This window comes from Aquila chrysaetos, chromosome 21, assembly GCF_900496995.4.
Source record: "Aquila chrysaetos chrysaetos chromosome 21, bAquChr1.4, whole genome shotgun sequence".
Taxonomy (NCBI): Eukaryota; Metazoa; Chordata; class Aves; order Accipitriformes; family Accipitridae; genus Aquila; species Aquila chrysaetos.
This window is the reverse complement of record NC_044024.1, coordinates 7,741,675-7,765,916: the sequence shown is the minus strand read 5'-3', so window position 1 is coordinate 7,765,916 and position 24,242 is coordinate 7,741,675. Positions and strand designations below refer to the sequence as shown.

At 45.6% G+C, this 24,242-nt stretch overlaps 1 protein-coding gene across 11 annotated transcripts in view; it reads right to left on the bottom strand.

Annotated features, from left to right (window-relative positions):
• Nucleotides 1–1,292: 1,292 nt before the first annotated feature.
• The window catches only part of ATP11C (ATPase phospholipid transporting 11C), a 58,913-nt gene continuing 35,963 nt past the window's right edge, over nucleotides 1,293–24,242 (bottom strand). For 2 of the 11 annotated variants that reach the window (XM_029996656.2, XM_029996657.2), the window contains exons 16-29: nucleotides 23,308–23,381; nucleotides 22,503–22,606; nucleotides 21,717–21,898; nucleotides 20,897–21,160; nucleotides 20,381–20,555; nucleotides 19,587–19,689; nucleotides 18,329–18,474; nucleotides 17,873–17,932; nucleotides 16,721–16,848; nucleotides 14,088–14,223; nucleotides 12,193–12,258; nucleotides 11,227–11,330; nucleotides 9,601–9,754; nucleotides 1,293–4,864 (exon numbers count right to left, since the gene is read on the bottom strand). In XM_029996656.2, coding sequence (XP_029852516.1) covers nucleotides 4,748–4,864; nucleotides 9,601–9,754; nucleotides 11,227–11,330; nucleotides 12,193–12,258; nucleotides 14,088–14,223; nucleotides 16,721–16,848; nucleotides 17,873–17,932; nucleotides 18,329–18,474; nucleotides 19,587–19,689; nucleotides 20,381–20,555; nucleotides 20,897–21,160; nucleotides 21,717–21,898; nucleotides 22,503–22,606; nucleotides 23,308–23,381 — 1,813 coding nt within the window. In that variant the 3' untranslated portion in view covers nucleotides 1,293–4,747. Of the gene's footprint in view, nucleotides 7,220–9,600; nucleotides 9,755–11,226; nucleotides 11,331–12,192; nucleotides 12,259–12,762; nucleotides 12,779–14,087; nucleotides 14,224–16,720; nucleotides 16,849–17,872; nucleotides 17,933–18,328; nucleotides 18,475–19,586; nucleotides 19,690–20,380; nucleotides 20,556–20,896; nucleotides 21,161–21,716; nucleotides 21,899–22,502; nucleotides 22,607–23,307; nucleotides 23,382–24,242 lie in introns of all 11 variants that reach the window. The other 9 variants (XR_005931006.1, XR_003920845.2, XR_005931007.1 and 6 more) reach the window with 9 other exon arrangements.

The following is a 24,242-nucleotide window of genomic DNA, read 5'->3' as shown; positions in this document are numbered from 1 at the left end:
ATCCCAGCAGCGAGGACGCTGCGGTCGCCATCTCCTCCTGCCCCGGCTGCAGGGGAACGGGGAGGGACGGGGACACCGCGGCCCCTCCGCCTGCCAGCAGCCCTCACACCCCAACAGCCTGGCCTTTAAAAAAATCGCTGTCCTTGTTAAAAAACACCTTACGAAGTGACATCGCTTCTCCTTCCTAACATGAAGGGTTACACAGGCGTTTTAAATGCTAATTCGGCGGTTTTGGAAATACCGGGTGACCCATGGCCGTCTCCCATCGCTTACATTTACTACTTTTGTCCCGTCAGCCTGGGTAGCCAGCTCGGAGTAAAACCCTTTCCAGCTCTTCAGATGATTTTCACTATCACTCACTGGGGCTATTAAGATTCTCAATGCGTGTATCTGGTTTCCAATAGTACAAGCTGCTTCTTAAAGGTTATAGTTTGTTTTAAATAGCACAGCCATCTGTCCTCTGGTGGCTGATGGGAGCTGAAGAAATCAAAGCAGCCAAACCAGAATTTTTCAAACTGTCAGTTTTTCATTACAAACATTTTGGTTTGAATCAGACCCATGTCCTAAAAAAAAAAAAAAAAAAAAAAAAGAAAAAGAAAAAAAATTAAGTCAATGTATTTTTTCTTGTGTATTATACAAACACTGTGAGTCTTGCTTTAACAGTTTCAATACGTTGCTGGAATTTCATCAATGCAAATATCTGGCCTGAACTTCACCAGCTCCAGGAACTTTACAAACCACAGAATAATCCTCATTTGTGTGCTTCTAGGCTTTGAACTAAAAAAGCCCCACTTATTAAAGGTAGCCACGACACACAGAACCAATCCACAGCATTAAGAAAAACTCTTAATGCACATATGGAAGTCGGGCACATGAACCTGCTTTTTTTTTTTTTTTTTCCCCAGTTCCTAAATGTCAGCTAAAGCTCAGAGTTCAACTCTTCTACAAAGGTAAATTGATTTATTCACTTAATTCACAGGACTCACTTTCTTAATTTGACATTATTTTTGAGGGAAACAGGTTTAGAGCACGTAGGCCAGCTACGTGCAGCAGCTGTTACCAGCAGAATTGCTAATACCTTGCTGGAAAAATAAAAATATATGAGAAGCAACCAGTATTTCCTTAGGCAAATGCTGCTCCACATCAGAGAACCAAGTACGGCCTTGCTGGCATCATCCACCCCCCAGGGAAAACGCCGATGGTCCCCCTAGTCCAGCCTTGGAAAAGCCCACATTATAAACTATTGCCTAGGAGCATCCAAGGAGACAAGGCAGACAACAAATATATATTAATCAGAACAACATACCAAAGTTTATTGATTACTTCAAACAAAAGTTTCTGTAATGAAAAAAGAGCAAGTTGCATTCATAAAAGGTAACATTCACATTCAATTTCTTTTATATAAAGCAACATAAATGTATAAAATTGCATTTAAGTGAAAAAAATGTAAGGTTGCAGTCCTTTTTTTTTTTTTTTTTTTTTACAAGAAGCTGAAAATGTATCTTCTCATTGCCTGTATATAATTTACACTTTCTATATACTACATGTTTTTTAAAAAAAATCCGTAGCTGGGAAATTGGATAAATGGTGCAGTACTAGGTAAGTTTTTCAACTGTGTGTATACAAATTCAATTTTAAGCTTTTATGCAATTCCAAGTCATTTAGAATATTCTCATAATGATTAGGATTAGTTTTTGAAAAGTAGCTATGACTACACCAAGTTCCTCCATTATCGCATAACAGTTTTAGAGGGAATCTTAATTACTTTTCTTATCTTTCAGTGTCACTAGCCAGTGATTAAACTTCAACGAATTATTATGAAAAAACCCAGCCTTTTTTCCTTCAAGTTTTTCCACCGATAAGCCTGTACTGACCTTTTAGCTCACTAACGAGCACTGTAACAGTGCAGCGTGTATTATGGTACATAAACAACAATCACAGCATCACTGTCGGATTACTGCCACTTCAGCATCCTGCTGGCTTATACCTTACAGTTACTATCACCGCTTTTTCTTCCCTTCTCTAACCCCAGAAGGGGTCTCCTGTTTCCCCTGATTTCACCACTCATCCACAGCAATAGGAATTTCACTTCTGGCATTGCTGAACGATGTGGATCAGCTCTTCTGCAGGTCCAGGGCAGCCCGGCTGTCCTGGCATCCCCAGCACTACACCAGTGCACTAGCTGAAGATCCAAGCTCAAGAAAACCCGCATTTTCCCCAAAGAGCCGCTATTCAAGACACGTCATGTTAATTCCAACCCGCTTTTCAGCATGCGTGCCTTGGGTTTGAATGTACAGCTATTGCAATGGCTTGCTCCATCCTGAGACAGGACACTTGGAAACGGGAAGAGAAAGATTGGTTCTTAGAAGGCTCCGTCTTAAAACAGACTGCAGAAATTAGCCCGTTTAAGTGGCTTTATTCCGACAGTTCACACACACGTGGCAAGCTTTGCTCTGTTCCCACTGACGTCACCAGCAAAACCTCCAGCTGAATTTCATGGGAACAGACTTTGACCCCTTATAAGAGGAGAGTAGGACACAAAACAAACCGAGAAGCAAGGTGTCAGGCTTGGGACCATTTGGGCTCGGAATGGTTTTGAATCACAGGAATTAGGCATTTCAGCGCCCGCATTTTAAAGGTTATGTAAACACAAGTCAGCAACTGTATATTTAAGGAGAAAGGTTAGATTTGGCATATAGAGCATATCTTCATTGTATTCATCGCATACTTGATCTGTAGGCACCACATTTTAGCAAGAAAAGTTGAGAATGGGACAAGGTCTGCAAGTTGAATTCTAGGTCCATGAAATGAACTAGGAAAAGGGAAAAAAAGAAGAAGAAGAAAAAAAAAAAAAGCTTTGCCCATGGGACACATGCTGGAAGTGCAGCTCCTTACTTGCATGCAGCAAGGAGTCGAGCCGCGGTTGCTAACACGGTGCTAACACACACCACTTGCGTTGAGGCCAGTGCAGCGTATATAATACAGTGGTCCTGCCCATACGTCCCCTCCCATGCTGGGTGATATAAGAGCAGCCACCAGGCATAGGGACTGCACACACCCCTCTCCCACTTGGGTAAGGCCCATCGCAAAGTCCTTAATGATGCACGCTGGAATTTGCCTGCAGCTGATCCGCGTCCTGCTTCCACCGGAGTCGAAGACAGACCTCAGGGGTGGCAGCCAGAGAGCGAGATTCGATTCTTCTGAAAATTAAGTCCACCGTTAGCAAAATTTGATGAAGGGAATGTTCCATCTAGTCCCAAGTTGTTGTTTCTTTGCCTGTAAATGACACAAAGCCTGAGCAAGCGGGAGCCAAACCCAGCCGCAGCGTAGAGCTCGTTACTTCTGAAATGAGACTTAAATGCTTCTCACAGTAGTTCCTCTGCACCGCTCTGCAGAGCACCGGGGCCAGGGGCAGTCAGCAGGAGGGGGGACCTTCACACGACACAGCGGTGGCACACAGGGTGTTCTGTCACTGCTTATGACTTAACGCAAAAAAAAAAAAAAAGCTGCTTTTTCCACATATGAAGTATCAGAGAAAAAATTAAAAAATACCGAGAGTCAGGCATCTTACCTCTGCTGTGTGCAACCTAAAGAGAAAAGTTCCCACGACCATGGTACAGGTAGATTTAAAAAGAACATGCCAATTTAAAAACCAAATAAAGTGTAAAATGAAATCAGGTTCATGTTTTCCTTTTATTTTTAAACCGGCTTCTTTTTTCTTAGTGCAAATAACTCAAGATGCAGTTTTATATGCCTGCAAGTTTACAGGCACAGCCCGTGTCCCTGGGATCATCCAAGGACCACACCGTCACTCAGGCCTTTAAAGTGTTGAAGCAACTGCACAGTGCAGTAATGTAAGCACAACCACAGGAACCCGGGCAAAACGGCTGAAAGTCTGGCACAGCCCAACTTTTGAGATTCTTTCCTCCCCCACAAAAGCTTCCTTCCATCGCCAACAGCCACAATACGAGGGAAATGACCTTCTCTTCACGCTCCATCAGGAATAAACCCACCAGCAAACCGGCTGCGGGAGGATGCTCAGGCGCTTCCCAGCACCGCGGGTCTCCGCACGGAATCCACGGCCGCGGAGGGAGCGCAGACCGCTTCCAGCCGTACCCAGAGGAGGGACACGCGACTGAAGGCTTTGCACCGTCGGCGAAGATTTCTCCCGAGTTTTCAAGTATTTCTGCCGCACGCGTCTGGCAACCCAACGCTGGGAGGGGGCAGCCCCCCGCCGAGGGGTCGCAGCCCCAGCACCACCAGAGATGCTCGCAGGGCTGCATCCAGCTTCTGCGTTGAGAGGAGCAGGCTTTCTTTCCCCAGTACCTTTGGGGAGCTGGAAGGGGCTGGTTTGGGGTTTAAAGTCTGTGCTACTTCTTTGGTCAGGCAGAGCAAGAGACTTCAGCAGCTCTCTGCTGCTCTCGGACAGATCTGCAGCGGGCAGAGGAAGCCCCCGTGTGAAATGGGGCTGGCATTGCTCTCTTGCACTTCAATTCATGCTGTTTGGGATGAATTCCTAAAGATGCTTTCTTAGCCTCCATCAATGTCGAATTCTGCAGAATTTTTTGGGGGAGGGGTGGGGAAGCCACAAGCCCAGAGACAAACAGGTACCGTGGGGCCAGTGCCCTGGCTACTGCTTTATCAGCATGGCTGCTTACTGTACTTGGCAATATTAAAAAGAACTGTTAGGTTAAAACCATGGTTTTTTCCTACAGCGTGACAATACGCAGTGTTTGTATGGAGCACTTTAAAGTATCCTGAGAGGATATGTTTCTGCCAGATTAGTAACAGCATCTTCAGTCTTCACATAACCATTCTCTATACGTTTGTATGAGACTAACATAGGCAGATCAAAGGGGTCAGTCTGCAAAAATCAGAAGGAAAACACACATGTATTGCAATTATTACATTCCCAAACCCAGAAAGCTTTTTCTCTGTTATTTTTAGAAAAAATACTTAACATTTTATAGGAGAAGAAGAATGATTAGACCATGATAAAAGTGCCAAATTTCATTCACAACCAAGGAACAAATAATAAGATGATAAATTAATTTGCACAATCTGCAAAATGCCGTATAGTCTAAAAGTAGCATCTGCTTAGCTGTCCCCTGCGGCTTCCATTCTGCCCCAGTCCAGCCGCTTCCTGCACCAGTCTGCACCAGTATATGGTAGTAGAGAGCACCACCTAACGTCTGCAGGGAAGGAACAGCTGCTTGGCTCGCCAGCAACGCCCAGGCAAGCAGAAACCCGGATTTATGCCAGACACATTTGGAGCTCTGGCAAGCCTGGCTGTTGGACCTGCCATTCCGATTAAACTGATTTCTTTAGAAGCAGGTGTGGGTACAAAGGTAGGAGACATTTGCAGAGAATTTGTAGTTTTGTGTTTGCAGCAGACACCACACAGCTATGCAACATCTTACTAAAAGTGAAATTGTGAATTTAATTAGGCACTTTTACTTTTTTATTCTGCTATCGGCTTACTACGATGTTTAAAATCAAGTAAACTTGTGCTAGGATGCTCTCTGTGTGCGTATATACATATGGACACAGAGACATGCCTGCTGTACTGTATGTTGACATACATAGACAAGTACACACATTTAGTTTCAATCTATGCAGATGAATTAAAATGTACTTATTTCTATCTGACAGAAGAGCATGCACCCTAGAAAAAGGTATTTTGGTACAATTCAGATGCAATACTGGAATCATTTTAATAGCTGAGATTTGAATACTCCACTGTAAAATACATCAGCGTTAGCTTTTATAACCACTGTTAGCACAATTTACTGACCGCATTCTCAGATTAAATTTTCTGTTAGACTAAAATATCAGTTATATTGAAAGATTTGTTTACATACTGCAAAATATTTCAGTTTGAGAGAATCTGTACACACATGGGATTCTGAAGGGGCTGGATAGGACAACGTCCCCAAATTAAAATGCATCCCAAGCATTGCATCTCCATTCCACAAGGACAGGTGCCCCACACCGATAGTCAAGAGGATTACAAGAACCACAGTTTAATTGATTTGGAGAGGTTACGTTTGGTTAATCGATGCCTTTTAAAACCATCCCAACTCCTTCGGACAGGGTACCTGTTACAACACATTAGACTCATCTGAGAATGTTCTTAAAAGAAGTGGTCTGACAGAAGGTCTGGCCGACAATGAATCAGGTGCCTTCCTGCTGCTCTGCAACAGCGAGGCAAAGAGACTTAGAGCACACGCGACACTTACGTTGTTCGACCATTAGGCAGGGGCAAGACACACACACCCCCCCACACCTTTTTACAGCTGAGTCCTATCATAAGGGATGTAGCAATACATACTCCCTAGATACCACGGTGATTAATACTGGCTGGGTTTTGCAGTGCAAGAGGCACGGAGGGTATTCAGAAACCAGCCCTGCTTCCTGAAATGGTTAACTTCAGGCTTGGGGGTTTATGCTACAGGTGCTTTTGAGGGAGGAGGAAGCCATCCTTGATCTCCACATAACTGGTATTTTTCAAATAGCGAGTAATAGAGGAGATCTGCAGTGAAACCAAAGGCTAGGGACGTGTTTTCAAGGCACTGGGCTGTGGGGTAGCCCCGCCATCCCCACAGCGGGCAAGTCCAAGACTATCCCTTGTTGGGAGGGTTGAGTGCAGTGGCTTATTCACTTGTACAAACAGCACCGGTAGCACTAACGCGTGGGATGGACTGGGCAAGAGGGGCACTTGGGGAGCTCCTCCTAGATCAAACAAGCCTGAGCTGTTTGCCAAGTCATCCAGAAGACGACTAAAATCGAGTCCACTTTGTCCCACGCTTTAGAGAAGTCTGTATCTGGTCCATAAACACACAAAACTACAGCGGGAAGGAGAGTGTAACCAGCACCGGCCGCGTCCACCTCACTTGGACGTCCCCGGCGCGACCAGCTCACCCACCTGAGGTGCGGCAGGAGACCAAAGGGGAAGAGACAGATGAAATATTTAAGCAAAAGATTTAAATTAAAGCAAGAGGAGGGGGGAAAAAAGCAGGGCTTTGCTGGGTCAGCAAATCTAAACAGGGGTTTTCAGGAGTTAGGCGTTAGAAGGAGGAAAAAAAGCAATAGAGCGAGCAACATATAGTGACTCAGAAAGGAAATCACCTTATTCACTCCAAGAAAAGCTGTGATTGCTGGAAGTTTGAGAAAGCATGAAGATAGTGGATGTTCCTGAGGAAGGAAGGCGCTTCGTTACCTAGTTCACAACAGCACAAGAGACAGAAAATTGCAGTACAAGAAAGAGAAAGGCAGAAACCAAGGAAAACACAAATGCGCCTTGCAGGTTAAAAAAAAAAACCAAAAACCACAACCAAAACACCAAACCAAAAAACACCAAAGCATTTCCACACAGAAAATTTAATAAAGACTGAGCAGAGCTGACAGGCTGGGTTATAGGGAACTTGGGGTGAAACCCGGTCCTGTTGAGGTCAAGGGCAAACGCCCATCGACCTGGCCTCAGTCCATCCTCCCCTTCCAGAAGTGACCCTCAGCTCTCAAGTCAGGGGTTCAGGCACCTAAATACCATACCTAATCTTGTTTTTAATTTAATGCTCCCCCTGGGAAACTGATGTTTGGGGGTTTTTTATATTAAGGTCAGGATTCTCAGAAAGAGTCTTGATCTGAAATCATCTACCTGGTCTTAGATGCGTTTAACAAATTAGGTGACTCACTTCAGTGTCTGACCGCTGACACAGACATCTAAAGCTGGTATCTGCTTCAGGCACTTTATAAAGCTCTTACTCAAAATGTACATTTAAATATGGCTCAGCCTGTGTCTAGTTTGGTATGCACATACGAAGAGACTTTTCCTAGTTGAGACTCACTTTGCTTTGCTAAACGATTTCACAAGAGCCTTTTTTTAATGCATATAAAGCACTCTTGAAAGCAAGTATTGCATGGGGGAATGGATCTTCTAGCCAAGAGCTGAAGGCAAAAATGGGTCACCTCTCAGGGGAGCTGAGCTGGGGCTCAGAAACCCCCAGGCCACCATGCCTGGTCACTGTCCTTGAACTGTCCTATGTCCACAGCTGAAAGCAACTTGCTCTCCCAACCTATTCAATAGGGGTGTCAAGCTAGAAACTATGAAATCATACTAAACTGGAATAAATTACATGAAGCCTCAAAGAATTCAACCATACTTCTTTTACAATCTCTCTTGCTTTCAACTTTAATGGTTTGGGTTTTTTGGGGTTTTTTTTTTGTCTTGCAGACATGCGTTTTACTTCACTGATACTGTGCCAAAATTGTATTTCAAATGTTATGGGAGAGGAAAACCTTTACTACTTCATTGTATTTTTTTTTTTTTTTTAATCGAGATAATAATCATTTATAAATAAGGACCAAAGATAACAAGTTATCCCAGGTGAGGAAAGCACGCTGAAACCTCATGGGATACCAGAGCTTCAAGGAGAAAAGCCTGGTTTGAACCTCAGTATTGGGAAGGTCATCCCATGGTTTCCTGGGACACAGTCGGACCAGCTGAGCACCGGTCTGCCGGTACCACGCTGCTGGTCCGGGGCACGGCCGGCAGGGCAGAAGCCACTTCTGCACGCTGCTGCTACCTCTGCGCTGGCCAAATCCTGCCGCCGTGCCGCCGGGCAGAGCGATGGCTGGCTCCGGCCGCCCTGGCCAAACCCAGCCTGCCAGCATCTGCTGGGTATGGACGGGGCGGGGGGTGACCCCGTGCCGGCAGCGCTGGCCCCCGTCCCTTCGGCCGTGCAAACGCGACGGCCAGAGGCCAGGGCCAGCCGGCAACGCGCCGTGTGCTGACCCGAGGCAGGACTGGCTGATGCTGCGGGGGGAAAGAGCGGGGCTGCAGGAGGGAGGGAAGGCGCAGGGAGCGGCGGAGGGCGAGCAGGGGCTGCCCGGGGTGGGGGACGGTGCTGCAGGGGGGTTCGGCACCTCTGGGCGAGCAGAGAGCAAGGGGCAGGGCGGGCGTTTTGGCATAGCGTGAGTCGTGAGCCCGGCAGCGCCGGCATTCACCATTTGCAGGAGCGACAAAGAAAACGTTTCGGAGATGGTTTACACTTCTAAAACAAGCCCCCCTCCCCAGCAGCGGAGGGAAGTTGTCTGGTTTCTTAACAGCTTTCAAGGAGAGCTAGACACCGCAGGCTAACGCCACGGTACGAGCTCTCGGTTATTAAGGGGGGTGGGCAGATGTGACAAGACTTGGCCGTGTTCCCCCTGCACCAGCACCTGAGAACATACCCAAGGGGAACATGGTGGACATCATCTTTGACATAAAAAGAAGCAGCTTTTTTTCAGGACATGATATGGTGGGTTTGATGATCAGTTCAGGCTGGAAAAGGGTTACTGTACTTTTATAAGAGAGGGCAGGTTTCCATCCAGTGAAGGCAACTAAGGAAAGGCACGGGTTGAGTCTCTCCTCACTACAGATCTAGGCAGTATTTTTAGATGAGCTTCTTGCCATTTCTGGCATGTGAAAGAGCAAGATGAGGCTCTAGAAAGCCTTCCTTGAGATGCAAGTGGTACACGGTACTGTTACGGGTTCATCTAGTGCTTAAGATTAAGAGAGGTCTTCCTAAAAATAGTGCGATACACCATCTTGTTCCTTACCTGATGATTTTTCTCTTTTATATTTTTTAAAACTATTAGAAGAATTTCTGGGAAAAGGCTGATAAAGATCAGGAGGATTATTGCCAGCCACGTGGAAACAGAAGTCAGCATATGGGCAAATACAAAATACATTCTTTGCTGCTTCAGGAAAGGCCTGAAAAAGAAAGGATACAAATAAATTCTGGTTAACACAAATTTCCCAAGAAGGTGAGAAACAAAGGCAGATTCAGATCAAACTATTACCAGTAATGACTCCCTTTCAGATGGAGATGGATACAGCCTGCATAGAAACACACTGTCCATCCTTCTCCCAACACATCTCCTGTCTTCAACTGTGCTAGTCCTGGAGGACTGTCCTGTCACCTTACATGATGTGATTTGCATCTTCCACATCTGTTTCACTTTGGGATGGGGAGTAGTTTGAATTTTGCTACTATCACCAATTTTGCTGCTATCACTGAGAGATAAATTATTCACCTTATCAAAACCCACATAATTTTATTTCAACTTTGGACTTTGCTACAGCTTCTGGTTTGTTTTTGATGGTGGAAATCCAGAGACTCCTGGTCCCAATAGGTTATTTGCCTCTTCCTCCCTCCCTTGATGGAGGGGAACTGACAGATGCTTGTGAAAAATGCCTCAAATAACTGATGACAAGGATCCCAAAGCAGTTGTTGCTTAGCATTAACTCAAAAATATTGAGCTATGCAGGTTAAACACACCAGGAGAAAACACACATTTCAGCAGAGAGGTCTGGCTAGATCACAGATCTGTATCTGTTGGTTAGGAATGCTGAAGAGTTAAACAAAGCCTGGGACCCTCGATTAAAATATTTACATCAGTTCCACATCTTTATTAGCAGGCTGCTGGGTCAAGGATCTAGCCAATAACCCGTGGCACTAGCCCATGGGAAAGGAAAGCTGTAAAATGGGAGATACTGCAAACGTCAACATGAACATCTACTCCAGCATGGGAAACAGAAAACTAGTACTATTTGTAATGTACTATTGCTTGCCTGCTTTTGCAAGATATTAAGCCTAAAATGCTGGTTGCACTCAAATCAATGAGAATTTCTTCTCCTACTCAGATCCAGGATTTCAGTAGCAGGATCTGTGCTTTCTCCTGCTTATTTCTTCTTCTTAAGCTGCCCCAGAGTGCTGGGTCCTCTTGCTTTGCCATCTGCCTCGTCTGTTCCTTCCTTCTGTATCACTGGGTTTCTTTCCACCATCAATTTTTCATTCCTTTTCCATCCACATTCACAAACAGATCCTGAAATATTTACCCCAGAACCTCCCAATGAAGACAAGGGCCTCAGCACCAGAAACGACCCTGCAGGCAGAAAAGCAAACCACCTCTTGCCAAAGCCGAGCGCCCTGGATGGCGATCAGGCTGTCAGACCTCTTCGAACATCACGCAGCAGCCCTCTTCCAGCACTGGCTTTTAGTAGGCGTTGGACGGAGATATCCCTTCCCTCCCCGGTAGAGAAAGGAGCCTGGTTGCACACACCTTGCCATCCTTAAATCTCTGGATAGCCCGAACGAGGGGATGCTGCAGCTACAGCCCCTGCAAAGCCAGTGCCGGGCACTCCCCTAAGAAAGCACCGTGAAAAGAAGAGAAGATACTTGCCAAATGACTCCTCCCCAAAAGAACGAGAAAAACACGTAGAAGGCAAGGGAGCCCCAAATCACAAAGTGGTTCATCCACGTCCAGAATCGGGTATCTAATGCTAGCTGTGTGAATTTAAAAAAAAAAAAAAAAAAAAAAAAAAGAGAGAGAGACAAAACAGGCATTAGATGCAGAGTGTATTTGACTGTATTTATATGAAATTTCAGACTGCTTTTACAGTAAGGTTGAAGGTTCTCCTAACAGCTACCCCTCTGCATATGTGCACCAGGGAAAATGTTTTCAGTATCTACAGGTTGGCACAATGTCAACAGGGAAATAGCGAGTTTCTAATTGTAACTGACACTTTTTAATAGAATAAAATTGATGCAACCTCTGATGCTACAGGGAAGAAATGTCTAAAGGTTACAAGGACTGTAAAATTGCCTCCTGCCACCACCTGCTGTCCTGAACCAAACATAACAGACCTTTTGTAAGGTCTTATGCAAACTGTTCTTTCTGGAAAGCTCTGTGAAACAGAGCAGATTTGCTCTTATTATTTGACAGATGTGCTTTTGTTTTATCCCTCCGGTGCTTAGCGGTAGCTGAAACGAGGTGGACAAACCCAAGTTCTCTATTGTCCCTCTCCTCTTGCTGGAACTGAATGCCAAGGGGTGAAAGCATGGGGAAAAGTCAACCAAAACCAACTGGAGTTCTCAAAAGAGGACAAAAAATAGGAAAATTATTTAACCAAAACATAAACACTTATAGACCAGCACAGCCCAGGAATACAGACCACAGACTACACAAAGGACAGTGGTCAATAAGCAAGTTTTGCCTCTATGGAAGAGGAGAGGATTTAAGTGTGGTGAGAAACATGTTCATAGAAACTTCATCTTTAACACGTTTACTGCCTGATTTTACAGCACATGCACGTGCATTGGAAAATGACTGCAATAAGTAACTGAAAAAAGGAAGGAAGATCCTAACCTTCAGGGTGACGGTGAACACCAGCACGGTGAAAACAATCGTCCCAAAGGTCCAATTCCCAAAAACCTGAAAAACACATTACACTGCCACAGGCGTCTGGGTCCGTCTCCTTGGAGAGGCACAGAAACGATGATGAGGACAGGGGTGCAAGCAGGGACCGGAGGGAAGGACGGGATGGAGCGACTGCTACGGGGGATTGATGCTCGGAGAGGCACCAGGCACCCCGCAAGACTCGCCGCCCGCTACGCTACCCTGTGCCATGCAGTGCCACACGGACGGGTGACCCAGAGTTGGGACGGTGACAGGTACAACCTCCTACTAACAGCAATGTCGATCGAGGATACAAGTCATTGGACCACCTGTATTTCACGATTTCTTGGTAATTTACTCAGTTTCTGCTTTCTCGCAACACCTCTGCTCATAGTCTCGTTTTAGTCCCATTTGCAGAATGCACCAATGGGTATTTTTTCATCTGGTTTGGTTTGCGGATACTAGTGACTATGCACAACAAAGAAAAGCAGATACTGTATATAAATCCAAATGATGGCAATGAATGGGAGGGATGCTTACCAAAGGCTGTCAAGATCTGAATGCATACATTAAAACAGAAAGTGAAATGTAAAAGTTTTCAAAAAATGCAAAAAAATTAAAGTCAATAGGAGCGAAAAAGGAGTCAATCAAACATACATGGATATTATGAACAATTGCTGGTAGCAGTTCTTACAGGCATAAGTGTTTACAAAACAGGACATAACCACAGATCTTATTTTAGTGCCACATAGACTTGACCTCTCAAGGCATTTGCAGAACATATCAGTGCTTCATGTTTTATTCAAATACAGCCAGAATGGCTATAAATACAGAAAAGCACTGAATCTACAATACAGGGCTTGACCACTTACAGCTGGGGCCATAAACGTTGGCATTGATGCAATGTATGCATATATACACATAAATTTCAGCTTTTCTCCAAGTGTTAGCCACTCAAAAAAGTTAAGCTATTTTCAAGGGTCACATGATGGTGTAGAGAAGTTTTGCGCCTTGGGGAAAGGGTCCTGAGACAGCCCAGGCCACCACGCATGGCAGGCACACTGCACTAATGCTTTGCTCTGTACTCAGTTAACCAGCAAAAAGGAAAAAAAAAAAAAAAAAAAAAAAAGGAAAAAGAAAAAAAAATTCCATCTTTTCTTTTTCCCTCCTTTCTGTGCAAGTTAACCCAGAGAGCTCCCACACCTCGCTCACGTGGCGATGTAAGCGCTTGCCCCGACACAAGAAGCACAAGCAAGCAGACAGCAGGGAGAAGAAGAACAGCCTGCTCGTTCTGACAGCGGTGCTAACTTATGCTGGCTTTGAAACGGTAGCGAAACCCCAGCACCAGCCTTCCCCCTTTGCAAAGGGAGGAGGGAGGCTGAAATCACGCCCCGGAGCAGGTGCAGCCCACAAGCAGCCCTGTACCATGTCTGCGCTAACAAGCGGCATCTTATCAAGGTGGGCTAATTCAGTTGCTTGTAACCAGCCAAACACGTGCTAAATTTCACGCAGCATGCTGGTGGGAAGGACGGACACTGCTTCTGCCTTGGGCCAATGCTTGGGACCACGCAGAAGGGTGGAAGAGCGCTGCGCAAAGCTCACCAGGTTCGAATAAAGCTGTGTGTAAGACTAGTTATTCTACCTACTGAGTATAACCAGCTCTGCCCTGTTTCCATGGCAATTTGGATAACGTTTTATTTCAAGCATTTGCTGCAGAATCACACCATAAGCAAGGCTATGCCATCGGACAAGACTCGAGACACACCGCACAGATTAAGCGTGTAGATATTCCCTGCCAGGCGCATAAAAGAGGCAGTGCACAAAAGAAACGCTCATCTTTCTCTTTCTTTTTTTGGTGGTGTTACCTTTCCGTTATCTTCCAATGATGAATTTTGAAAAAGAAAATAAACCCCAAAGAAAAACACGAGTCCTTCAAAGGCGCCCAGAAAGGTCCAGTACAGGAACGGTCTCCACTGCAGCATTGCATTATCTGAAACCTTCCTGCCAAGAGACGGAGTAACAAGAACATCACCGTCACATTTAGGATGCGCTGCAAAACCTCTCGCAGCCAGGTGATCAGCGGGCTTTGGAGCAAGCCCTTGCTGTAGGAGACAAGGAGGTAAAACACATAAATATCTGCCAGCATACAGGACATAAACAACATTTGCCATATGCAGCTGCTGGTCATGATAAATCATAAGAGGTTCAGCATATTAATTTGTTTTGTCCTTCTCCTCTAGGTAACTTGCATTATAATCCAAGCCAGCCTAAAGCAAACAGCTGTAACACTGTCCTGAGCCTCTCCCACAGCCCCTGCACCGCCCGCACTATCTGACATTAACTGCTGAATTTTAAAACCAGGGCAATGCTAAAGAGCAGCCATACGGGATGCTGCGAATCCGTGGTGTGTTTCCCTCTTTTTGTTGAATGCACAAACTCCCTCTTTGAGAAAAGCTCTGCAAGTCCCGTTCCTGGAAGCGGTGGTTTTCTGCACAGGCTGAAAATAACCTCCTGAATTGCATGGTGGGCGTTTTTAACATGGGGGTTGTAGCAGGAGGCTCTTGGCTGAATATAGGATGAGATCTGGCACGGAGGCAGCAGCAGCAAACTGATGCGCTACGGGCAGAGCTCTGCACAGACCGCACGCAAAGCCCGGAGAGTGGCCGTCAGAGCAGGAGGGAGTTAAAAAAAGTTTCCTGCATCATTACCTTTTCAAATTACTTTCTTTAAACTTTGAAGATTGATGGGAGAAAAAAGCATGTTTATGGCAAAACCAAAAATCCCCATTCTTTTCTCATTTTTCTTCCTAACTATTAAAGCAATACATCATTTTCAGCAAGATGCGCCTTGCAAACCAGTGTGCTGCTGGGCTCCTAATAATTGCAGTTTCCAAAACAAATCCCTACTGAATCCTATGCACGATGTTGCAGTGACAATACTCTAACATACTGCAATCTGGGTACGAGTAAGAAGCGTGGATAAACCAGACTAAGTGAGTTTTATCGCAAGGAGAGAAAACACAACCAACTTCCTCGCTGCGAGCTCTGTTTTGCATTCCCATTTATGTCCTGCAGTGCTCATCGTAAACAGGCTTTTTACAGCGCCTCAGACTAGAGATCTGCACTGCAGCAACTCAGCACTTCATACAGCAGAGGCACAGCAGTCATTCTGCATTCAGCAACACATGCACAGTCATGAATATTCAAACTAAAGCTATCTGCCTGCACAATTATATCTGTTTTCCCTCAATGGACAGACCCCAGAGATAGAGAACCCACTAGGCGAATGCACAGAAGCCTGCTGCTATTGGTCTATGCCACACAATATTCAATTACCAATTTATTTAAAAATACATGTGGTGGCATTTTGCCATACGAGTGGAGGAACACAGAAGTCTAATCAATCACGGACCCGAGTACTTACTTCAAAAGCACTCAAGCTCCTTCCTAGCCTTACAGGTCTTGCTGCATTTGCTGATTTTTCTATACCTAAAGCAACTTTCACACAGTACCTTTAGATACCTGCTAATTCCCTTTCTGTCCCTGCAAAGGCATCGCTCTTGGCTCGAGCACAGTTTTGCCACACACAGCTCCTGCACAGCTGAGGAGCATCGTACAACGGCAACAGGGCTTGCACAGAGCCCTGGCCAAAGCAGCCCCGACCTGGTCTCTCTCCACAGAGGTGAACTCGGCACTGAGCTTACTGCCAGGCAAGGGAATTGGTAACAGTGATGCACAAAGAGGGGCTTCCTCAAAAAAAGCCTCTTAGTCCTTGCTGAAGGGCTGCAGGGCAGGGGTGGGAGGAAGATGGAAGCATCTTGGTTTCTGCAGGAGGTTGGAGCCCCCTTCAGTTGCAGCCAAAAGGAAAGAAAGCGACCAGCAGAGAAAGGCAGTCGCCTCTTAAGCTGGGCTTGCCGTGGGCAACGTGGCAGAAAACTTTGAGCGGAGTTCCCCAGTAATAGTCTCTGACATGGGGATTTGGCCTGTGGAGGGGAAGCCTGGGGGAGGGTATCCATTTAGACCAGCTGAGAAACTACCTGTCTGAGCTGGGCTTCAGGAACATTCGTCTTTCTGAAAATGAATGGATCTTTTTTCTCCTGAAAGCTAGATCTCCCCTCCATCCATTACACGCTCTATCATGTGCTTGGCTCATGCTGCCTGGCTCAAAGCTAACATGAATGAATGGTCTGGCCACACTCACAGCTTGATTTTTCTTAAGGATGAAGAATTCCGCCTACGGTTTATTTTTTTATAGAGACACAGCAGTGCAATTTGCTAGACTAGATACTGTCAGAGAGCACAAATAAGTAGAAATAGGACATTGCTCAGCTCTAATGCAGCAGCAGCAGAGCCAGCAGGGACAGAAACAGCTTTTTCTGCAGTTCGCAACCCCATCACTGACATGGGGCAGGGACACCTGCTTATGCTCCTGCACCAACAAAATTAAACTGTGGTTAACCAAGTTGTGCAGAGGCTTACCCAAGTCCAGTGCTACTTACATATACAGCTGAGGATCTGAGGTCAGCGTGTCGATGTTGATATGCTGCTCCAGGAGGCTGTACGCCAAGATAGGTAGTGATGTGAAGCAGATGTTGTACATGGTAAGATAAGCAGCATCGTACAGTGGCTTAAAAGAGGAAGAAAGGGTACAATGAGACAAATTCCACTTTAAAAGTCTCGCCACAAAGTGATTAAAAGTTTCCAGCCCTTGCCTCCGTACATACCCTACAGATTCATCCCTTTGTCATAGCCACATAGGACAGTTTCATTTGATAGGGGTCATGTTCCATGCGATGCCAGGGGGCCAAGGCACCAGCAGGCTACGTGGCCAGGACCCCGCTCCCGCTGCTGGGAAGTTTCGTAACTGGCTGGTCTCATCTCCAGCTCATTCTCCAGAAAAACGTGATTAAACAGCCCTTATCACAGCTTTTCTGTAGCTTGTCACTTGATGTCTCCTGTGACTCTCTAAAGACTAGACTGTTTTAGAGGAATTATAGCTTCTTTTTTTAAGAAAAAAAAAAAGCAAGTGGTTCTGCTGAGACAAGCAGAGAATTATCTCCTATCATTTACTCTTCCTCACTGTTACTTTTGAGCCCAAATAGACACAAAAGCTCATGAGTTGACACAAAAATGAAAGCTCTCGTCTCCAAGCACTCGAACCCACTCACCACACGAGCTGTCCCTCTGACGCTCACTGGGACTACACAAGGCTCTGATGACACTCATCATGTGTCTTTTTTTTTTAAAAGGCTGTCATAAAAGAACAAACTGTTCTTCTTTTTGAAAGACACCTTTCATGCGGGGAAATGTAGCAGAGGAGAAAAGATCGGGAAGCCTGAAAACGTCTTCTCAAGAAAAATCAGGTGCTGACAAACCAGCTAAACCCCTCTCTCACTACTTTAGGAAGGTGTCCACCTGTGTTTATGGGTGGTGGATGGGAAAGGAAAGAAAGCAGGTTTGTTTCTTTTCAGTTATGGGTCTCAAAAATATTATGCTTCAGACATAGTGCTGAGCAACAAGGTGAGTTCCTCCTGTCCTCTCAAGCAAGGTGAGGAAGGGACAGGATGCCAAAAGCCAAGTCTCTGCTAGGAAGCCTCATTGTGCTTCATTGCTTTTTATCCTGGGTTTATAGACATGTTACTGGAAGTTACCTGCTGTGAGAATCCACAGAAGAACTGGTATAAAAACTGTGGTAAAATGAAGCAAAGGTTCTAGAAAAACGAGAGACAAATGTTAGCGGGAAAGCACTTGACTTTTCAATCTAAATCCAAATAATTTTTCCTGTTATCAGACATTAGTGTCTAATATTACAGTATCAGACAAGGTAGGGCACTGTTTTCTACCAAGCACAAAACTAATCCAATGAGCAGCTAGTATGTGCAGAAGACACTGGAAGAAAGTCATGCTCACATTCCCCTGTAAGCACTGTTTTCAATTGACAAGCACATTTCAATTGACAGGCACATGGCAGAGACACAGCCTGTTTTAGGGAAGGAAAACAGAGCTACAGAATGTCCTACACATTTTTTTTCCCATTTACTATTTTTTTCTATTGTCAAAGAAATCCATAGTATAAACAAAGAAATAAGCTGCACACACATCCTTACCTTATAGAAGAAATACTGTACAAGGTGTGCTATTCTCACATAATATAAATGCCCATGTGCTAGTAGCAATTTTCTTAAATGTTTAAACTTTGGCACAGCATAGTCGCTGTTTCTGGAAGCCTGCCGTCCTTCTTTGCCTTTTATACCTGGAGACAGAAGCGTGGCAAGGGGTTAATCCCTAAGGGACTGGAATCTGGACCGATACTACCCACCAGGTTTGTTCACATCACTCAGTGTCTCAAGGCATGCGAAAGGCCATATTTCCCCATTTCCCTCTCGAGTGCCCCAGGAGAGCAAAACACTAACATGCTACAAGCCTCAGCGTGGTTTTGGCTCCACAACACTCAGACCTGCCTCTGGAGTTTTTAAGCTATATTTAGGTTGCTGTCTGAGTTCCTATGTAAGACAGTGTGGTGAAGAGTATCTAAGCAAAGCTGATAAAAGATAAGGAATTGGTTTCCCCATGGGCTTGCCCGTGTCTCTCTCAGCCTAGTTATTTCACTGCAGACGCTCAGCCTCCCGAGACATCCCCGCAGAGCTGAGCTCAAGAAAGACAGTTTTGTTCACTCAAAAGCCACATCCAAACAAACTGCACTGGGACCCCATTCATTAGAGGGCACCGTGGCATTTCCAACAGCCCCAAATAAAGAGGCTGCCCTTTCTCTTCCATCGCCCCTTTTTTAGCGGTATTACAAAAATCTCCAGTAATTCCCATATCTCTGATGCCAATCTGCAGAAAGGAGGATAGTTTCCAGCCTGATGTCAGTCATACAGACAGGGCAGACACAGCATAACTGAGCATCAGCCCCCAGGAAACATGTGTGGGTCCCCAGCATTGAGTTACTAGCAGCGGTGACCAGTTAGTCCTATTAAAGTCTGATATTTTCATTGCACTGCCTTTGCAACAACTGCCAGTAATCACCCATCAGTTTACTACTTATGCCTTTTTTTCTGACCAGCAAGCAACCTTTGCCACCTTGAATTTGGCTATGGAGTTTTTGAACACAATCTGCAGTTTATCACAATCATACCAGTTTATAGTTTGGTACTATCAAATCTGAGCAGTATATGACGATCCCAAGCATTTATCTGGAGTCAAATCCTGGCTCCAAAGAAAGCAACATCAGACTTTCCACGTTTTTTTTAGTGGGATCAGTTTAGCTATGTGCAATCAGAAATACTGACTGCGCCTCAACAGTGAGCCCCAGCAACAACAGACAGGTCTTAGGTGTCCGACGGGTGTTTCCAAAGGTCTTACCTATTCCAACATGTGCTTCTAAAATCATACTAACATCATTTGCGCCATCCCCTATGGAGAGTGTTATCGGGCTTCCTTTTGTGTTCTTCACCATTCGCACAATCTAAAAGATTTTAAAAAAGGATAGCAGCAGAAACCAAAGATTCAGTTAAAAATCCTCCAGAGACCCCCCACTGCCCCACTTGCGTGAGCTCCCCAGAACAAGTAGTTGGCTTTTACAGCAGCAAAATAATACCTGGAAAGTTCAGATTAATAAAAGCCCTCGTTATTTTCTTTGCAGTCACCAATCAGAGCAAAAGCCAAGATCCAGCTGCACAGGGCTGAAGGACAGTGTTTAAAAACAAATCCCAGGCAGCAGCATCCTGTCCTTTCCTTCTGCCAGACCCTGCTCTCCCAAAGATGGGACCTCTCACACCTTTCAGGGGCAGGAAACCCTCCCATGGAAGAGGGGAAGAAACACGCTGCTTATCAGGCTTGGAGACCATCAGCTGGCTTGAGGAAGTCACGGACTCCACTTGACAAATTTGGAAAAGAAAAAAGAACAAACAGGGGGTTTTGTCTATTTCTAATTGGCTTGGGTTTGTGGCTTCCTGCAAACATGTTAAACAAAGGTTTCACATTCAGATTTGAAAGAGTGCTGTGTTTCTACCACACTCAAGCTCAGACAAGGCTTACACATAGCCTGGACAAGTCCCAGCACATTAAAGTGACCAGGGCAAGTCCCAGCCAATGGATTAAAAGTGCATCACATCACCTAATGATGTGCTTCAGTCAGTTAAAAGTAGAGTAAATACCTGTGCTTTCTGCAAAGGAGCCATCCGGCAGCAGAGGACTGCAGTACACTTCAGGCAGATTTGTAGAAAGATGTTTTTGTAATTACTAGAACTGGAGTCCTGAGAAGGGTTGAGTATCAGCGACAGTGTCGAGCCATCTATAATCAGGCCATATTCTTGGCTCAACGTCCAGCTTCTGCAACACAACGAGGACCAGATTTGAAATAAAAATCAGTCGTCAATGTAGCCGCTTGTATCATCTTAGTAGAAAAGAAATTGCTTTTGTATTAATCTTCTTCCCATCCCTTTTGGGGGGCTCAGCAATCTTAAAAAGCTTGGATTTAACAGGTGCCCTTCACTAAGGGAACTGCATAATTAAGTTCAAAACCAACTAATACTAGAGATGACGAGCAAAAAGGAGCCAGCTGCAGTGCCTGCAAGCAGCGAGTCCCCCGGGCCACAACGTGGTCCTATTTCTCTATAAACTTTGCATCTGCATCCGAAATGCACACGGGCTGGGTCGTCTTGCTCCCTTACCTCTTCAGGCCTCCCCGGTTTTTGGGAACATCCTGAATCAGCTTTTTATGGTACTCCATCAGCAGCTCATGGAGCCGATCCTCCTTTCTTTCGCTCTCGCCCACCGTTTTTGCCGTCAGCTCCAGCAGCTCGGTGCTGGTCTGGAAGAGTCTGCAGGCGTAGCAGGTGGATTTAGCAGTTTCCATCTTGTCTCCCGTCAGCACCCAAACCTTCATGCCAGCTGCATGCAGAGCTTCGATCGTCTCTGCCGACTGCTCCTGCAGCCTGCAAGCAGAAGCAAAACATCACTCCTCTGGTTGGTCCACACTTAATCCAGGTAACCCTTATTTTGCAGGTAGGCAATAGCAGCTCAAGAGAAGTTAATTGATTTTCCCCATGCTGGGGAGACCACTACCACAGGAATAAGGATTAGAAGTCTGCAATCCCAAATTTTTATTTGCAGGAAAAAAAAGAAAAAAAAAAATCACCGCTTTTTACTGTGAGACCTACGAGTCAAAAGTAGGAGTTTAATTTACACATGCGGTTACTATAACTGCACGGAAAACTGAATTTGTTTTGATGTGCAAATTAACACTGCATGCTTAATTCACTCTCTAGAAGCGTGAGTACTTCTGCAGTTTCATTAATAAATCCTAATTCCTACTACACTGGCCAATTTTAGCAACTAGGGCACTGTGTAATAGGTTGTGCCACCGAGTAATTAATTGCCCTGGACACTTCCAGCATCTGCCTGGCTGCCTAGTTCCACCACGGCAAGTCAGGGCCACGATCCAACGTCGGGGAGAAACCGCAGCGTCGGTGGTGGTGGTCACCTCTTTACCTGTCTTCTACAGCAGTAGCTCCAATCAGGTGCATGTCTGCTTCTGTGTCTTCAAAAACCTTCGCCATCTTCTCCTCCCTGTCCTGCAAAGCCATCTTAGCTTCATTAACTTGTCTGTCAATTTTGTCGTACTCCTTTTGAGTTAGTTCTTTGAATGCCACACAGAGCGTTCGGTAGCCATCCTGGTAGGGGGAGGAAAAGAAAATAAAGTGGACAAGCACCCTAAAACCAGATTTTCTAGAGCTCCTTACTTTAGGGTTAGTGCTTTTCTCCACCATCAGTGCTTTGTCAGTACTGACCCTGATGGCAAGGACAATTTTTTGGCTTGAGTCAAAAGACCAATTTCCCTGTGGGTATACAGTAACTTCTTCCCATCAGAGTAACCGTGGTTATGCTTATTATGTGCATGTAACATGGCAGAGAGAAACTAAGAGAAGGACCAGAGCCGAGAGCATGCATCCAGCAGGGAGAGCAGGGATCGGGTGTCCCCACGACTGGGACCAGGCGCTTCTCCCACTGGAGAAAACAGCCTGCTATTGTTATTTCTATTTTTAACTTGCTCGGGAGATGCTTGGACACAACTGTGATGGAGACCATATAAGTGTATCAAAACTCAAATGAAGGTGGAAGCCAAAGAAACAGAAAAGGAAAGAAGCCTGGCTTCAAAACAATGTGAAGTGACACTCAGATTTTCAACACTTCCCTCCAAAGCAAGGTCACATCCCTATTTTTGGAATAAGGCTTTCCTGACCCCAGGAGCCAGCCAAATTCCATCCACGTGCTCACCATAGCATTGCGGTCCACGTGGACTTTTGTTTGTTGGATTTCCTCTTGCTGCACCCTTGGAAAAATAGAGGAGTCTGCTCCTTTACAGAAGAGAAGCAACTTTCCTAAAAGCAAATTACAAATACTTTATAGCATTCACAACCTGTAGAAAGACTTAACAGCTTCAATAGCCGGCAAATGATGCAGAGGGAGGAAATCTGGCAGGACTAAAGAAGGAACTGCTAGAAGCCCAGCTGCCTACCAAAAGTGGCCTTAGACTAACCTGTGCAAAACCTTGTTTGACCTCAGGCTGGGACATTGGGTGTCTCTACCTGCCTCTGCCCAAGCTTTCTGCAACAGCCTGGACAAAGCAGTTTATTTTTTATTTAGAAGCCTTGGCAACCTTTCCAGGGAAGGTAAAAAACAGCATCCCATACCTCAGGGGACTGACATTTGAGAAGGATGGTGACCTCTGAGTTTTTGTCTGCTATCCCCGTGAAAACCCATCCTGCTCAGGGGAAGGTCTCACATCTCCCCCCCTTACTTGTACCTCCAGGCTCAAACAAGGCAAGCAGGGAGCTCTCCGTGGGTCACTGTCCCCATCTCTGTCCTCTCCCCTTATCTGCTGCTGCTCCCCAACAGCTGCTGTGGAGAGAATTAACTCTATCCCAACCAGGCCCAGTACAGAATTTAATTAGACCAGCTTAGAAAACCTAACAGCTTAGCCTCTCTAGGTTACAGGAATACAGGAATAAAGAGGATGTGTTTTATAGTTGTGCACACATGCACACATGTATGGGAGTCCAGAAATGCATTTTAACTGTACCCGTGGTGGTTCTCACAATGACACTCATACGGCGACGGACAGGATCAAAGTTCAACACATGGAGAAGTTGGTACCTTAAACAAAAAAAGAAAAAGGAGCTTAAACTCAGTAAAAGAAAAATAACTACTTAAGACAGAAAATCACTAACAACAAGCTGCAGAAATCAATACACCCTACAAGTGGCAGCACCCACTGGGCAATGTACTTTTTGCAGCTACTGCAACAAGAAAACCAAGTTAAAAAAAAACAAACCCCAAAAACCAACACAACCGCAGTGCTGCTTTGAGCATGGGGCTGAGGGTGTGGGTGCCCACCAGCGCACCGACCCCCCAGGCTGGGCAGCGGCTCAGCCAGCAGCGGGGCACCACATGCCGCAGGCAGCTACATCGGCTCTGGCATTTAAATAAGAAGTTTCACCATAAGGGGAGTAAGAAGTGAAACTTGCTTGCAAAGGCAAGTTCTCGGGGAGTGCTGGGATTAGGTCAGTGATTCTCAGATGTCCCCCAAGCTGTGAGCACAGGGTAATTATTTTCAGCTCAGGAGGGGAAAAACGTTACAGGGAAGGGAGCCATATCACGCAGTTTAGGCTTACAGTATCCCGCTGTGAGGCCCAGCCACTGTCTGTAAGGTCAGCAACCACCCCGTGAATCCCAGGAGCCATCTGCACAGCCGGGCACGGATGAAGGATACGTGCAAGAGACTGCAAGCACTTAAGGGACTTGAATTTAGATGTCACTAAAACTGCCAGCAGATTTTTGCAAGCAAGCCTTTCAGCCTGCACCTTGCTGTGCTGTGCTTTGTAAAAAAGGCAGTTTTCAGGCAGGTCGGCACAGTCTGACAGAATTCATGGAACAGCTTTGATCTTGGCAGGCTGGCCATGTTGACCAAACTCAATCAAGCCTGGCGGGAGCCGGCACAGCACTAGCAGCCCTGTT